Source organism: Panthera pardus, unplaced genomic scaffold (genome assembly GCF_024362965.1).
Source record: "Panthera pardus isolate Hobbes unplaced genomic scaffold, ASM2436296v1 HiC_scaffold_13, whole genome shotgun sequence".
Classification (NCBI taxonomy): domain Eukaryota; kingdom Metazoa; phylum Chordata; class Mammalia; order Carnivora; family Felidae; genus Panthera; species Panthera pardus.
The window spans coordinates 184409094-184424604 of record NW_026526688.1 but is presented as its reverse complement, the minus strand read 5'-3'; the positions used below and the strand labels follow the sequence as shown (position 1 = coordinate 184424604).

General features: G+C 40.0%; 1 protein-coding gene across 2 annotated transcripts in view; it reads left to right on the top strand.

Annotated features, from left to right (window-relative positions):
- Window positions 1–125: 125 nt before the first annotated feature.
- Window positions 126–15511, top strand: part of ANAPC4 (anaphase promoting complex subunit 4) — a 33686-nt gene continuing 18300 nt past the window's right edge. For both annotated transcript variants that reach the window (XM_019453576.2, XM_019453575.2), the window contains exons 1-15: window positions 126–425; window positions 3393–3498; window positions 5180–5312; window positions 7075–7149; window positions 7272–7298; window positions 7391–7435; window positions 8062–8146; window positions 8818–8922; window positions 10692–10775; window positions 11872–11958; window positions 12367–12431; window positions 13149–13191; window positions 13301–13377; window positions 14838–14938; window positions 15016–15067. In XM_019453576.2, the coding sequence (XP_019309121.1) occupies window positions 297–425; window positions 3393–3498; window positions 5180–5312; window positions 7075–7149; window positions 7272–7298; window positions 7391–7435; window positions 8062–8146; window positions 8818–8922; window positions 10692–10775; window positions 11872–11958; window positions 12367–12431; window positions 13149–13191; window positions 13301–13377; window positions 14838–14938; window positions 15016–15067 (1214 nt within the window). In that variant the 5' untranslated portion in view covers window positions 126–296. The remainder of the gene's footprint in view (window positions 426–3392; window positions 3499–5179; window positions 5313–7074; window positions 7150–7271; window positions 7299–7390; window positions 7436–8061; window positions 8147–8817; window positions 8923–10691; window positions 10776–11871; window positions 11959–12366; window positions 12432–13148; window positions 13192–13300; window positions 13378–14837; window positions 14939–15015; window positions 15068–15511) is intronic.

Here is a 15511-nt window from a genome sequence, read left to right as displayed (position 1 = left end):
ACGCCTCACCTACGAGCAGGCGTGCGGCCTCGGGGGCGCGCCCGCGCCGCCTGGTCCTCTCGCGAGGAAGTCCGGGCGCCGGAAGTGCCCGGAGCGCGCGGCGGCGGCGCGGTGCGCAGGTTCGGGCGCGCGGTGGGTGGAGGGAGGGAGAGGGCTCCCGGGCCGCGTGGGCCGCTGAGGGGGCGGGTCTCGCAGGTACCGCCGGGGTCAGAGCTCTCCGGCGAGGCCCGAGGGCGGGGCGGCTGCGGGAGGCCCCTGCCGGCCTCCGACTGGGGTGTCCTTGCGGGGCCGCCCTCATGTTGCGTTTTCCGACCTGTTTCCCATCCTTCCGGGTGGTGGGAGAGAAGCAGCTGCCGCAGGAGATCATTTTCCTGGTCTGGTCACCCAAGCGGGATCTCATCGCTTTGGCCAACACGGCGGGCGAGGTGAGTGAGCCCGACCAGACAGCGAGCGCGTTGCAGACTGCCCCAGCCTCAGTTTCCCGTTCTGTGGACTTGCCGGGCCGCCTGTGTACCACGCCCTTTCCAAAAAGCTGTGAACCTTAAGTGAAAGTGTAAGGGCCCCTATAAGGGAAGGATCATTGATGGGCCCATTTTCCGTATTCCATGGCAAAAACAGTTTTTGCACAGTGCTGCATTCCCAAGTGTCCTTGAGTCATTTATTAAATGGGCTTTTTAAAAGCCTATGATGCATCACTCATGAACCAGACATAGTAGTAGAGCCACAGACCTTACCCTAAATTTGCGTAGGGTTTAGTAACAGAAGAAAGAAGAGTTACTGTCATGCTGTAGCTGCAAATGTGCGTGCATGTAGCCGCCACAGAGGACGTGTTTCAAAATCTAGAATCTGTTGTCCAAGCTCTATACTGTGGGTCGGATAGCTACCTCCTGGTAAAAATACCTTTAAATTTAGCAAGAGAGTGAAAAGTCCCTGACTGTCCTCAGTGGGCATTTCTTGTTTGTAGCTTCATCAAGTCTAAATCCGCTGTGTCTGCCTTTCTCCCGAGAGTTTTTAATTACCTGGCAGCCATTGTGTAAGGAAACCTTCAGCTGTGCATCTTTCCTCCTTTGGCACGTTTCCTGATGGTTGCCTGGCCAGGTGGGAGTTGTGTTGTGTGCAGACAAGCTTGGAAACTAGGTGGTAAGGAACACTTAGCAGCCTGCAAAGCTGCACCACTATAACGACTCCTAATGACTTCTCACCGGGTACGCATGTCTCCTCTCTCAGGTCCCTCCATGAAATCTTCTGGTCTCTCTCCTTTGCCACTGTCCCTCAGAAATCCTCATGGTCTAGAGAGGATTGCAGACAGTACAGCCACACAGCTCCTAGTGTAGGAGGGACGGGCGAGAATGGGGCCTGAATGCGACTAGGTGTGTGGGTGTAATAGTGGGCACTTGTTTCCATGTTCTCAGTGAAGAAGAAAGAGCGCTGTGTAGGATGGGGAAGAAAACATTGGAAGTTTGGGGAGAAAGGGGTGTGAAAGGCTGACAAGGCAAGTGGACTAGGGAAGTGTAGTAAGATTGCTGGTCAGTATTAAGAGCCACGGGGGGTTGGTGGTCTTGTAGTTTGAGAGGGAACCTAGTGAGCATGGTTGTGTCTCTGCTGTTCTGTTGGACTGTGTGGGCGCAGGCATGGTTGGTTTTAACCAGGGTTGTTTTGCAAGTGTGACCTAGCAAGAGAGATGCAAGAGAGTTAAAGTTACACGGAAGAGGAGCGATTGTAATGATGGACCTTGGATTCTAACATGATTAAGTATGGAAGTAGCATGTGTGAGTGAGCGACAGTGAGTAAGTGGAATCAGTGGGTTGTATGACTTGGTTCCTACCTGGTGGAAGAATTGCAGTCGGTTATTAGTAGGGATGAGCTGGAAGGATAGAGGCAGCGATGAAAAGTGGGAGGTTTGGAACATTATGGCAGCAATTGTAGCTGAAATGATGACAAGGTTAAGGGCATGACCCTGGGAGTGATGGAGGTGAGTTGATGACGCCATCATTAGAAGAAAGGCAATTGAGAACGGAAAAGCCAGGGCGCCGTAGCTCTTGAAATCTGCAGGAAAGATGATGAATAGCGTTGGGGAGCATGAATGAGGCAGGGAGGAGTCCAGATCTTCCAGGAATGAGGAGAATGGCCTCGGGGTCTATAGATGACTGTAGTTAAGAGGGATAGTAGGTAGCATGATGTGACTGGGTCTGATTCACAGAGGATTTTAGAGAAGAAAAGTCATCCAGAAATGGCATTGGGCATCAAGGAGGAAACCTACTTCATCTCCTGGCCGGGTAGTACGGGGAACATGGGGTACAAAATGGCTGTCATCTGAGAATCCTGCAGGGAAAAGGTGTCCTTGGGTGAGAAGCATGTTTCAGAGAAGAGAATGAAGATGAGACCTTAAGGGTACCTGACCGTGAATTCCAGAGGGCACAGAGGAAGCGTTTCAGAAGTGGGGAATGGCAGAGATGGGCTCCAAAAAGCACTGAGCTTAGTGGATGAAGGATTCCTTGGGAGGCTTGGCTTCCCTGTGGGGGCCCCTGTACTGAGAGTGAAGGGCGTATGAGACAGGGCAGGGAGAGGGGAAGCTGTGGTGTGGGGAACTGAGACGGTGTGGAAGGGTCTTCGGGAGCATGTGCAGTTTTGAGGCCTTTTCTTCCTTCTTTTCAATGGTTGGATAGAGAATAGAGCAGGGGCAGCCTTAGTTTTGACTCAGTAGGCACCATCTTGACCCTCCATGGTGGGAATTTACCCAAGTGGAAGTGGAAATTTAGAATAAGTGACCTGTCCAAGCTCTATGACCATTAAGTGACACAGCTGAAGTTGGGTACCGAGGTGTCTGATTCCAAGTTTAGTGTCATTTGACCATATTACAGCTACCTTTCTAGTGCTGTTTATGTTATTTTTTTGTCATCATCTTCTTGGACAACCTCATTCCTTACTAAAAGATAAGTCTCCTGTTGACCTAGAAGATAGGAAAATGTGTAGAGTACAGGATCAAATTAGATCTTGTTTCACCCATCTTTTTGAGTATACCTTAAGTTCATTTAGACCTTTCTAAATTCTAATTTCTTCTGATAGCTAAATATTATGCTTGAGATTGTTTTTTTAAATTGTTTATTTTTGAGAGAGAGAGAGTATGTGTGTGTATGTGCATGCCCATGTTAGTGGGGGAGAGGCAGAGAGAGAGGGAGACAGAGGATCCAAAGTGGGATCTGCGCTGATGGCAGAAAGCTCCAGGAACCACGAGATCATGACCTGAGCCGAAGTCGGATGCTTAACCGACTGAGCCACCCAGGCACCCCTACTTGAGATTATTTTTAAAGATGTGATAGCAGGGATCTAGGTTTATTTCATCTTTGGAAATGGAGTTTTTATTTTTTGCCATTGTATCTGCTTTGTCTTAGGTATTACTTCATCGACTTGCAAGTTTTCATCGAGTTTGGAGTTTTCCACCAAATGAAAATACAGGAAAGGAAGTGACCTGCCTGGCTTGGAGACCAGATGGCAAACGTAATAACAGGATTATTTAAAAATACATTACTATTCACAAGAAGAATTTTGTAAAGGAAGTTTATTTCCAGAAAGAATTTATTGTGCTTATTATATTTTTATTGTATACTTAATATCAGTTTGGAAACTTTGTTTTTTAGAACGCTTTAAAGTGTTTTCATAGAACTGAGATTAATTTTACTATGTTGTTTCTTGGCAGAGATCTCTCTAAAGAGAAATCTGACTTCTTGGCAAAGATAACTCCTAAAGTGAAATCTGATGGAATATGCAAAATACTTAGGTTTTATTCTTGATGCTGTCTTGTGCTGCACTGATGGCCCAAGCTTCATCTTCCATTCACTCGTCCATTCAGTGCCACTGTGGCCTTTTCTCCCAAAATTGTATGTTAACATTAAATGTGTGGCTCATAAATATTCTGTCTTCACGAATGCTTGCCTCACCCGAAGGACTCTCAGCTCTGACCCCATTCCTTCCATTTCTGTATGATCTTTCTCCTGGTGCCCTTTATTTTGTAGCTTGTTATGGCTTTGACAACTGAACTCTCTCCTTCCCTGTTGTTTTACAATGACAGTAGTTACTTGAGCTGTTGTGCACATACAGTCCATACAGTAAGATGCTGTAAATTGTACAGCTTAAAGTTCATCTGTTACCATTGGTGCTTTAAGAAGAAAAGCTGAATTGTTTTTGTAAAATGATATGTATTCCACATCGCTCATTTCTTTTCTTGTACATATAAATGAGTATGCAAAAACACCCTGAAAGCCTCAGCTGTTTCTGGCTGTACTCAATTTATTCAGCTCTTGTTTTATCTTTTATTAAAAAAAAAAAAAAATGCATGTGTAGAATTAGAGGGTTTTTATAAATAACATCATGAGATCTTGTACTATTCATGCAAAAACACTAGAATCTCAAATATAAATCATGAAAGTCAGTGTATGTTGATTACACTGTGTATGTATACACACACACACATATAGATAGATGATTTCTTAATCATTAAAAAATATGCCTTGTGTTTTTGGACAGTGAAATAAAGTTTTGTTAGGTAGTGATTATTTCAAGATTGCTTTGATTTGTTTTGAAGAGGAGACCTGGATTGCCTCACATCCAGCTAAATTGCATGTGTTGGTATACAGTGAAACTCAAAGCCGTCTACTTAGAAATTCCTAAATTTGGTTTGTTATGAAGATATCAATGACTTATGTGGAGAAACTGTACAATATAATTCAGCCACAGTGAAAGGAAGAACTCTCCTCAGTATTTGATGGCCTTGTTTCTCATTAAGGGTTAGAAACAAAAGAAATATAAAACCTTCTGAGAACCAAGCAGATGGAATTACTTCCAAGACAAGCAAATCTTGGTGATATGCTGTTGTTTATCTGCTGAGACCTGTTCTGTATCTTCTGCTTGGTGTAACAGGGTTCCGGTCCAGAGGCTTTGAGGTGTAAGATGTTAAGTGCAGCACGTTTGAGCATTTGCAAATAAGCTTAGATAACAGCAAAACTATGTGCAAAGATATCTTTCAGTTTTTAAAATATTATTTAGAGGAAGGATTTTTAGGTTAAATAATTTCTATGATTATGATGCATTTGAAATAGTAAAACCGGACAAGAAGCGAAATAGCCTTTTAGTTTTCTGGAATGTTGCTATAATTTATCCTGATTGTTTCTTCTTGTTTCAGTTTTGGCCTTTGCTCTTGCTGACACCAAGAAAATTGTTCTGTGTGATGTAGAAAAACCTGAAAGCTTGCACTCTTTTTCCGTGGAGGCTCCAGTTTCTTGTATGCATTGGATGGAAGTGACTGCAGAAAGCAGGTGGAGTCCTCAACAGAGAACCCCGATAGTTACAGCAGGGCGGTCGTGCAGCTTCCGCTTTTTAACATGGAGACTTAAGACTATCTGAGTGTTGACCATGGACACGTTGCATTTAACTTTGGGTTTTAAGTTTATCAAGATGACATTTTTTAATGCTTTGTTAGATTTTTTTTCTTCTAAAAATGTGTGTTTTCTTTACTGGACCAATAGTGCCTGAGTGGCTAAGATTTTTCTTTGCTTTTTTATTTTTAGGAGTTTATATCAGTGATTTATACTTTCAAGTAATAGATGTTAAAATTACTAATTAGCAAATTGAGGTTCTGTTTTCCTTTTCACCATCTATTTTTGGCAGAGCTTTGTTTTTTTGCATCTTAGTAGATATCCTGAGTACAAAAAGCGCTAAATTGAGCACTCTGTTCTGATGCTAAATGAGTTCTTTCTGTATCCATGGTCCTTATAGTTTCCTTGCTTCATGAAAATAACTTTTTGCCTTAGTCTACAATCAAGTAATATTCCAGGCTTGCAGTAAAGATGGTGTAAAGGATAAGTGGGTTTAGCTAATACTGAAAATAAAGGGTTTTTTTTTGTTTTGTTTAGGAAATACGGTAATTTTGTTTTCAGTAGCTTTTCCTTTCTAATTAAGTTTTGAGTTAATATCAGATTAACTAAGGGCGGGTCTGTGAAGAATTGGATAACAAGGATATAACGCGTTTGAAATTCACTATGGATAAAACAGTGAATATAGCAAATTTAGATATGTGCTACCCATCATCATCAGGGTAAGCAAATGGTCACATGAATATATAGATGCTTAGAGGAGCAGAGTATGCCGTGTCATTTCTGTGACATTCCAGGTACCTGCTAAGTGTATCCCTAACATACTTTCTACTAATAATTTAGAAATATAATATGGAGATTCCAGGGTCTCAAAGGGCACCTAGTTTGTATGAAAGTGGAAAAAAGGTTTGCCAAGTCACCACTTTTTCACCTTTTGACTCATTTATTACTAACCTTAATATGGAGGTAGAATTCAGAAGAGGGGATAAATAAGACTTATACTAAACCCTTGGTTTGCAAGGTCCAGAAACGTGCTTGTAATCCAGAGCACTCGTATATCAAAGCAAATTTCAAGAACCTTTGGCTCAGTTATGATCATGTGACATTTGGTGTCAGGTGCAGCTCGTATTGCAAGACTTCTCTCGTTTATCAAGTTAAAACTTATTAGAACTATTTGCTCCTCTGGCTGAACCCTTGCAGAACAAGTTACACTCAATCCAAGGTTGTACTGTATTTCAAAATACGTAGTATTATCTCATATACCTGCCAGGTTGTCAGTTCCCCAAATGTATATAAGCTGTTGAACCCACAGTTAAATGATATAATAACTGCGGTGTTCTCTAAAATTATTCTTGGTACTCATATGTTCATAAATATTATAAATTCTTAGTATCTAATACTGAATACCTAGGGAAAATTGTTTATTAATATTTGTTCCTCTAAGTATAAAGTGGCTGGGTTTTTTTGTTTTTTTTTTTGGGGGGCAGAAATAAAGCCCCTTGTAAGTGAAGAATTTCCTATTTTTCTGTTTCCTGTTTGCGATTGCCATAATGACTATTTTACAATACTAAAATATGTGTGGCATCTGTTTACTTCATAATGTATAATATATAAAACTGAGTATTTCTTTTAAAAATACTATTTCTTAATGGAAAGACAGGTAAAATCTTTGGTATTTTTGTAATGCCTCTGCTTTTCTTTTCAGTGTTCTGACATCCTTTTATAATGCTGAAGATGAATCAAATCTTCTCTTACCTAAATTACCTACACTGCCAAAAAAGTAAGTATCAGAGTTTAATTTCATTGCGGATTTCTCTTTACTTTTAATACTGTGATACTTTTCTCGTGTGTTTTAAAAAATACGTTTCTGTTATTTTTACACCAGTCTCTGTTTTTCTCTAGTTATAGCAACACCTCAAAAATATTTAGGTAAGCTATGCCTTTTTGTTTTCAATTAAGATAATCTTTTATTAGTTGAAAGATGTAGTTGAAAGGTAACCTAATTTATTTTTATATTTTAGTGAAGAAAATTCTGATGAAATTATTAAGCTTTTGGGAGACGTCAGGTAAATCTTGCAAAGATCTTAACAAGTCTCATGTCTTTAAGTTGCTACTTGAGCCAGAATTTAGGGTTTCAAGGGCAGTTGCTTTACTTGTCATGGTATTTCATTGCTGACAAACCTCAGAACAGTATACAAGCATTAGTATCATTTACTTGTTTTTGTGTGGTCTTGGATCGTGTCAAGTTTAATAATGCTATACTGTACCTTGATTTATTTTAATAAGTAAAGGAGGTAGAAGTTACTGGAGTTTCTAAAATTTAAGTTTAAATATTCCAAATTTTTAAAGCCCCTTTAATATACATGTAGCATCAGAGCCATGATTCAGCCGATGGCACTTTGTGTTAGAAAGGATTGTGTTGTGATTGAGAGTATATAAATGCAGTGGTTGTGAAAATATCCTTATTTTACTGTAAACTGATGCCCTTCAGGCTAGAGCAAATTTATCTTCCTTTGAAAAAAGGAGTAAGCCTACTATGATGGAATATGAACTATTGGAGAATTTGGTGTTTCAGCTTTCCTGTAGGGGAGCCTCAGCTTGCAGATTATTTGAGAGCAAGGACAATTTCTGTCTCAGTTTAAGAACTCGATCTTCTCTGTTGTCCTCAGCTTGTTGCATTACTTTTAATTAGGCTGAATATTCTTGTCCTTGGAGGAAGCTCTGGATTTATTGAGCTTTATGCGTATGGAATGTTCAAAATTGCTCGAGTCACGGGGGTAAGTTTTCCTTTAAAATTTTCGATACCATTTCTCAGAATATACCACCTAGAATACACCAGCCAACTGATTTATGGAAAAAGAATGAGACACTAGCCTTTTTTTTCTCCGTTTCAGTTATTGGATTCTTCGTTGTTAAATGTTAGGAGAATAATTTTCTTACTAAGATAAAATAGTAGTCCTGTGGTATCGATGAAGAACAGGGACTGTTAGTGGAATTAGTCAAATTTTTCATAACGAAAAGATGGGTAGGACGCACTTGATGATGATTGAATGTTTTTGTAGCCTGTAGTCCGGGTGGGAGCTACAGTTTGTGATCGGAGTGTGAGGAACGTCACAGGAGCCATCTTGCCTTCGTACCGGGTCTGCCGTGGTTGTTAAGTCTCGGTCTTCTCTGTTAGCTTTTCTCTCCTCTTCTTGCCATTCCTGAGAGGGATAGGAAATATCGTTGGCTCTCCAACACTTGATTTGGGACCTTGATGGAGGGGTGTGTGCGTGTGTGTCTCCTTGCGGACGAGGCGGACACATACCTTCGTGTCCCACAGGCGTGGGAGGAGCCAGGCGTGTGTGTTTCTGCTTTCAGAGCTCTGTGAATTTTTGTTTCCTGTATTGTAAGCAGATGCAGCCTAGCAATAATACTAAACAGAGCAGGGTATTTGACTGTTTTACAGATCGTCGGTACTTGTCTTGCATTATGTTTATCTAGTGATTTGAAATCGTTGTCCGTGGTCACAGAGGTTTCTGCAGGTGGTGCCTCAGAGGTTTCATACTTCCAGGTGAGTACTGAAACTTGGTCGCAGCAGAGAGTAAATACAGATTTGTAAGGTTTTGATAGGTTTTTATTATCCTCGTCTTTGGATTCTAATGGTTATTAAAACAAAGCAAAAAAACGACAACAGCTTGGAGCTTCTCAATCTCATATTTAGAATCTTATTCTAGTGAACACTGTTATTACCGTGGCCCAGTATAGTTTTCATAGTTTTGATGGTTGATTAATGACCATGTTAATTGGTTGCTAAACCAGTTTATCTATGTCCCAAGTGTGTTCTTAGGACTCGGGTCCTAATAATAATAATAGCTAATGTTTATTAAGTGTTTAATGTGTGCCAAGTACTGAGTGATTCATTGTAGTCCTTTTGAATCCTCACAGCCACTTAATAGGTAGGTTCTGTTATTATCCCCACTTGATAGATAAGTAAACGGGCACGCAGAGAAACTGCAGCGCTTGCTGAGTGTTGTCCTACATTTAGGAAGTGACCCTGGGCAGCCTGGCTCCAGAGTCGGTGCTCTTAACCGACACATTTCCTCTTGTGGACGATGATCATTTAATGCTGGCAAAAACTTTCTGTGCCGTATGCTGTTTGTATTGTAGATTGTGGAAACTGTGTCGACTTCTACGGAGTATTTAGACTGTGCCCTTGCCTTTAAGAAGATTTTCTTTTTCTTTTTCTTTTCCTTTTTCTTTTTCTTTTTTTTAAAGGTTTTATTTTTTTTTTTATTATTTAAAAAAAATTTTTTTTTTTTAATGTTTATTTATTTTTGAGACAGAGAGAGACAGAGCATGAACAGGGGAGGGTCAGAGAGAGAGGGAGACAGAGAATCTGAAACAGGCTCTGGGCTCCGAGCTGTCAGCACAGAGCCCGATGCGGGGCTCGAACCCACGGACCGCGAGATCATGACCTGGGCCGAAGTCGGATGCTCAACCGACTGAGCCACCCAGGTGCCCCTAAAGGTTTTATTTTTAAGTAATCTCTACACCCAGCGTGAGCCTCGAGCTCACAATCCCAAGATCAAGAGTCGCACGTTCCACCAACTCAGCCAGCCAGATGTCCCTTCCCTAGATTTTTATACCAGATAACCCAGCCGCTTAGCCTCAGGATGCATGAATTCCCAAACAAAAGTAGAACAAAATGATGCAGAATGCGCTGCGTAGGAGGCTTTCCGGTATTCATCGTTCTGTCAGAGCTTGGGGGGACCCTGGACTTCCTGATTCCCTGGACTAGTTGTTGACATTTGCTCTTCCTCTTAAAGTTCTGTGGAAATAGGACTTCTAGGATTGCATTTGGTGCTATACTAAAATGATTCGTTATTTCTTTGAAGTTTGTAATGGATATTCTTTTAAACAACAGCTTTATTGATCGATATTTCTTGTACCATTGCAATAGATATTTAATATGTGTTTATCAGGAACATACAGTTTTTTAAAAACTTTTTATATGTATTTGTAATCATTTTTTAAATTCCTCATAAAAGTGTTAGGAAATAGTGTGTAATCTTTATTTAGCTATGGAGGGGGGATTGCTAACCTAGAGAGGGTGAGCTGTGCCCGGCTAAACATGACAGATTAGAAAATCCTAAGGTTCTGTTCTGTTAGGCTCCAATGGAGCAGAATTCGGTCATCGTCTTTCTGATAATTTAGACCTCGACTCCTCTTCTAAACTGTAGGATTTTTTTTTTTTTTTTTTTTTTGAGCTGGGAGGGACTTTTTTTTTTTAATCTTTAAAAGAAGTGTGTAATTATAACTCACTTTATTTTGATTTTACAGCTGGAAACCAATCTGTTGTACTCTTTCTTACCTGAAGTAACGCGGATGGCTAGAAAGTTTACTCATATTTCAGCTCTTTTACAGGTATTTATTTCTGTCTTGTTTTATGTGAATATTTACTCTAAGTTTTTAACAGTTTATAAATAAAACACAGATTTTATTCTGTAAAGCTAACTATCTGTGGTGTAAACATGTCTATTTGATAATCTAATAATAAATATCCCTTAAAGCAAGAAAAAGGGATTTAATTGAAAATCTATTCCCACCCATCTCTTTTTCTCCAGAAGGAAAGAAAAAAGTAGTTTAAATCTTTTGAAAATATTCCTGTGAGTGAAATAACATTTTTGAATTTTTATTTTTATTGCAAATAAAGCATTATGGAAAACAGCTCTCATACCAGTTTGCTTTTTATGCATAATAAACCCACCCCATATTAGCTTGTGGTACTGTAGGTCAGTGTAGCCCAGCAATTTGGGCTGGGCTCAGCAAAAGGTTCTGTTGTTCTGGGCCAGGTATAGCTCATCTCAGCAGGGCCTGGTCATGTGTCAGTGGTCAGCTGGCTGGTCTCAGTGTCCCTTACTCATGACGGCTCCACATTTGTCATCTCCAGACGGCTCGCCCAGGCTTGTTTGTGACATGGTGGCCTCAGCAGGGATGTCGAGTGCCAGTGGACATGTGTGAAACCATTTGAGGCCTTGGACTCAGTGTCAGTTCTGTTTGTTGGTCATAGCAAGACACGAGGCCAGCCCAGATGTCTAGAAATGGACCCTCTATAGAGGAGCTACAAACAGTTGGGTCCTTCCTTTTTCAGTCTGACGCAGTCACTGACTTACTTGATGTGAAAGATTTCTGGAGATCAGTGTCTTTTTAAGGATTCTGTTTGAAAATTGAATAGCTGACTAAACCAGCATTTTGACAGTTAGTGTACATGAAACATACATAAAAAGCTGGAGGATGTCTGTTTTACCAGATAAAAATTTAATTTCAGAATGTTTGATGGTTAAGTGATTATCAAGCATTAGCTGTGGTCTTCTCTTTCTCAGGCTGAGTTAAAAATGATTGAAAGTAAATTCTGGATTTTTTTAAGATAGTTGAGAATAAAAAGCATATATTAGCACGTTGATTTACGTACATATTTTTTTTTTTTACTGTTTTATTATTTTTTTCTTGTTGATAATAGTATATAAATTTGTCACTAACATGTATGTGTGAAGCGTGGGAAGAAATACTGATGCAGATGGATTCTCGTCTCACCAAGTTCGTTCAGGTACTGTTGGTGACGTTTTCCCTGAAAGGAGTGAAAGAGTGCACGATGTCCTCCTTTGCTTTATGAGATGCCAGGGGAGAACTGGTCCGATTTGGAAAAGGCTAAGGTCAGGATTTCTCGCAGATGGCTCGGTCTGACCTCACGCTATTTCCCGAGAGGACAGGCTTTCCTCGCACTGGTACAGTGTAGGTGGGGACAGGTTGTGGAGTGGAGAGTGGGGCCAGGGGTGTTGGAAGAGCTGACCGGCCATTTTCCGTTAACTGATAATTCACGTAATCAGTTTAAATATGGATTTGAAGGAAGGTTGAGGAAAAGGAAGGGAGTCCTGCTCCTGTAATTTTAATTTTGAATCACACGTATGCTTATCATTTTCAACATACGCGTCATTTTTTTATCCATTTTGTCTAGGAGAAGAGCACAACCACTTCAGTGCAAGATGAATTCATGCACTTGCTGTTGTGGGGGAAAGCAAGGTAGTAAACTCACACTAGTTGCCCTTGCTTTTTCTTCTTTTTTTACAGTAGTTTTTTATTTCAAAAGTAATTCATATTCATTGTAAACAGAAGTAGAAAATTCTGGTGCACAAGAGTAAAAAGTAGTATATATCTTTCTAGACTTTTCTATGTATTTTTTTACGTAAAAGTAATCATTTTTGTGTCTGTAATATATATATTTCTAAATGTATAAAAACATTTAATTTTATATGGTCAGATCAGTCTTTTCCTTTTCAGTATCTGCCTTCATGTTATTCTTAAAAAGGCCTTTTCCATCTTAAGAGTATTCAAAGATCTGTATTTTCTTCTAGAGTGTTTTTACGGTTTATGTTATATTCTATTCTCATGTTTCAGATGTGATTTATTTGGTTATATGCTGTGGAGGACTGACTTCTTTTTCTCTTAAGGTTTAGATAATTGCCCAGCGTAATTTATTGAGTATCACACTTTGTCCTTAGGGGTTTGTTGAAATGCTGTTTTAGCATTCGGTACCTGTTAAATGTAGTTCAGTCTGTTTCTGGACTTTATTGTTTCATGTTTTCTGTCCTTTTGTGAGTATAACAAAGTCTTAATTTTTGTTGGACTGTTTCTTTTTATTTTGTTTAAAAATGCTTTTGCTTTGAAATTTAAAAGTTTTAAGTGATGCATTCATATTTTGAATGGAGAAGACTAAAAATACTTTTCTTTTCATTGTAGTGCTGAACTTCAGACCCTCTTAATGAACCAGTTAACAGTAAAGGTGCAGATAAAGTATCTTTTTATGTAAATGGCAATGTTCACGTGCTTAATTTTTTTTAGAGAAGCATGCAATATCTTATATGCTAAATATATTTTTTTCTTTTAATTAGGGCTTAAAAAAGCTTGGCCAGTCTATAGAGTCATCATATTCCAGTATACAAAAATTGGTTATAAGTCACTTACAGAGGTATGAAGGTGGTGTCGAATTTTTGGTGTTGCATCTATATGTACGTGGTGTCGGTGTTCCTTCATCATCTGGCATTCTCATTTTGAGCCTTTTCTAGCTAAAATTGTTGCATTGGCACTTGAGGGGAATCTTGGAGTGCCCAAGATTTTTAAAGAATCAGTAATGGTAATGCTGCAAATAATTTTCAGACATCTTTTTACCAGTCTAGGCTCTCTGTCTGGGCTTTTCTCAGCCAGACAACCAGGAGGTATATTTTGAAAAAGGGATGTACCCTTTTTTGAGCAGTGAAGTTAAATATGTTTATCATTTTAGAGTTTACCAAGCATACTATTTGTGCATTTAACACCCTGACAAGGTATTGATAATTATTGTCCTCCTTTTTACACAAAAAGAAACTGAAATCCAGAATGGTCGTTTGGCTGGCCTGAAGTTACTAAGTGTCACAATTAGACTGTGTCTCTGACCTTTAAGTCTTGTTCTGTTTCTATCCCCAGCTCCCTTGGTGAAGCAGTTTGCATATGAATGTTCAGTGTTTCACTTAAATTTTGATAAATTCCTTTATGCTGAGTGCTTAGCCCTTTCTACGTCGCCTGTCCCTTGGATCACTGCAGTGCCCTCTGGCCTGGATTCCGGTCCACAAGGACATTCGTGCCCCTCAAATCTATTCCCCACAGCAGTTCTGATCATGTCACTCTTACTTAAAAACCTCCAGTGCTTTCTTGTGGCTCTTAGGACCTAAACCTTTGCATGGCCTTTAACATGCCTGGCTCTCTGCTTCATGCACACTGGTGACCTTCTCAGACTTGACATTTTTTCTTCCTACCCAGGGCTTCTCTGCATCTGTCTTGCCTTCTGGGACGCTCCCACCCAGTTCTCACTCAGACTCTTTAGGTCTCAGCTCAAATACCACTTTTTCCGAGAAGTCTTTCCTAATTCCCCAAATTAGGTTATTTCATTACACCTGCATCGTATGCATTTCCTCCAAGGCATTTATGGTAGTTGGAATGATACCCTGCCTGACCGTGTGGCCGTGACTGTCCTCCCCCTTAGACTGTCAGTGCCATGAGGTTTTGTTCACTATTAATGTCCCTAGCACGTAGCACAGTGCCTGACCTGAAGTCGGAGCTTAAACAGTATTTGTTAAATGTTACACTGATGGCTTTTGGGTGAATAAGATGGCCACATGACTGTCTTAAAAGTGCCAGGGCTGACTGTGGAACATAATTTGATCTTACAGAATTTAACCTTGTGGTCATATATTCATCTCAGTCACGATGACCAAATGATTCTGCTACCGTCTTAGAGAAAATTTTGAGAAATAATTACTTCTCCTAGAAAGAAAATTAAGGTTGCTTTCAGTTTTTATTTCTGGAAATTTAGACATGTTTAGGCAAGGTAGCTGGTGTCTGCCACCTTGATGATGGTAGTGACAGTAATTTATTTCTGCTCCATTTTGATAGTGGTTCCGAGTCTTTATTGTACCATTTGAGTGAACTGAAGGGAATGGCTTCATGGAAGCAAAAATACGAACCTCTTGGACTGGATGCTGCAGGAATCGAAGGTAACTTAATTGTTCCATAGAATACATTAAACACGCTTTCCTCATTTGACAAATGACATGTAATTATTTCTTTTTAGATGCTATTACTGCGGTGGGTTCTTTCATACTCAAGGCAAATGAACTTCTTCAGTAAGTATGAGGTGTTACCTGGCGTCATTGACCTGAGAACACTTTACTCTTTTTTAAAAGTAAGAACCCAGCAAATTGTCATGATTTTCTTAAAGTGAGTTTTTAAGTTTTTATCAAAACTGTATCTTTACAATTTAAAGATAATTAAACAAGCTAATAACAAGAGTCTCACCAATTAGAGTGGCATTTTACTCTCCCATCAGCCTCCCTCCGAGCCCCTCTGCAGATACAGAACGAGAGCAGATGCAAAGAAAACAGCAAATGTCTCTTGAGGGGTTTGGCTGTAAAGGAATGGCCAGTAGTTGGGAACCGCTGTCGGGTCTGTCTTCTTACGATGGGATAAGTTAGAGCAGATTTATATATGATGCCATGTTCTCCTCAAAGGGGAACAAGTGATGCTGGCAGATTGAGGAGAGGATCGCTGGGGCAGGAGTGTGGGAGGGG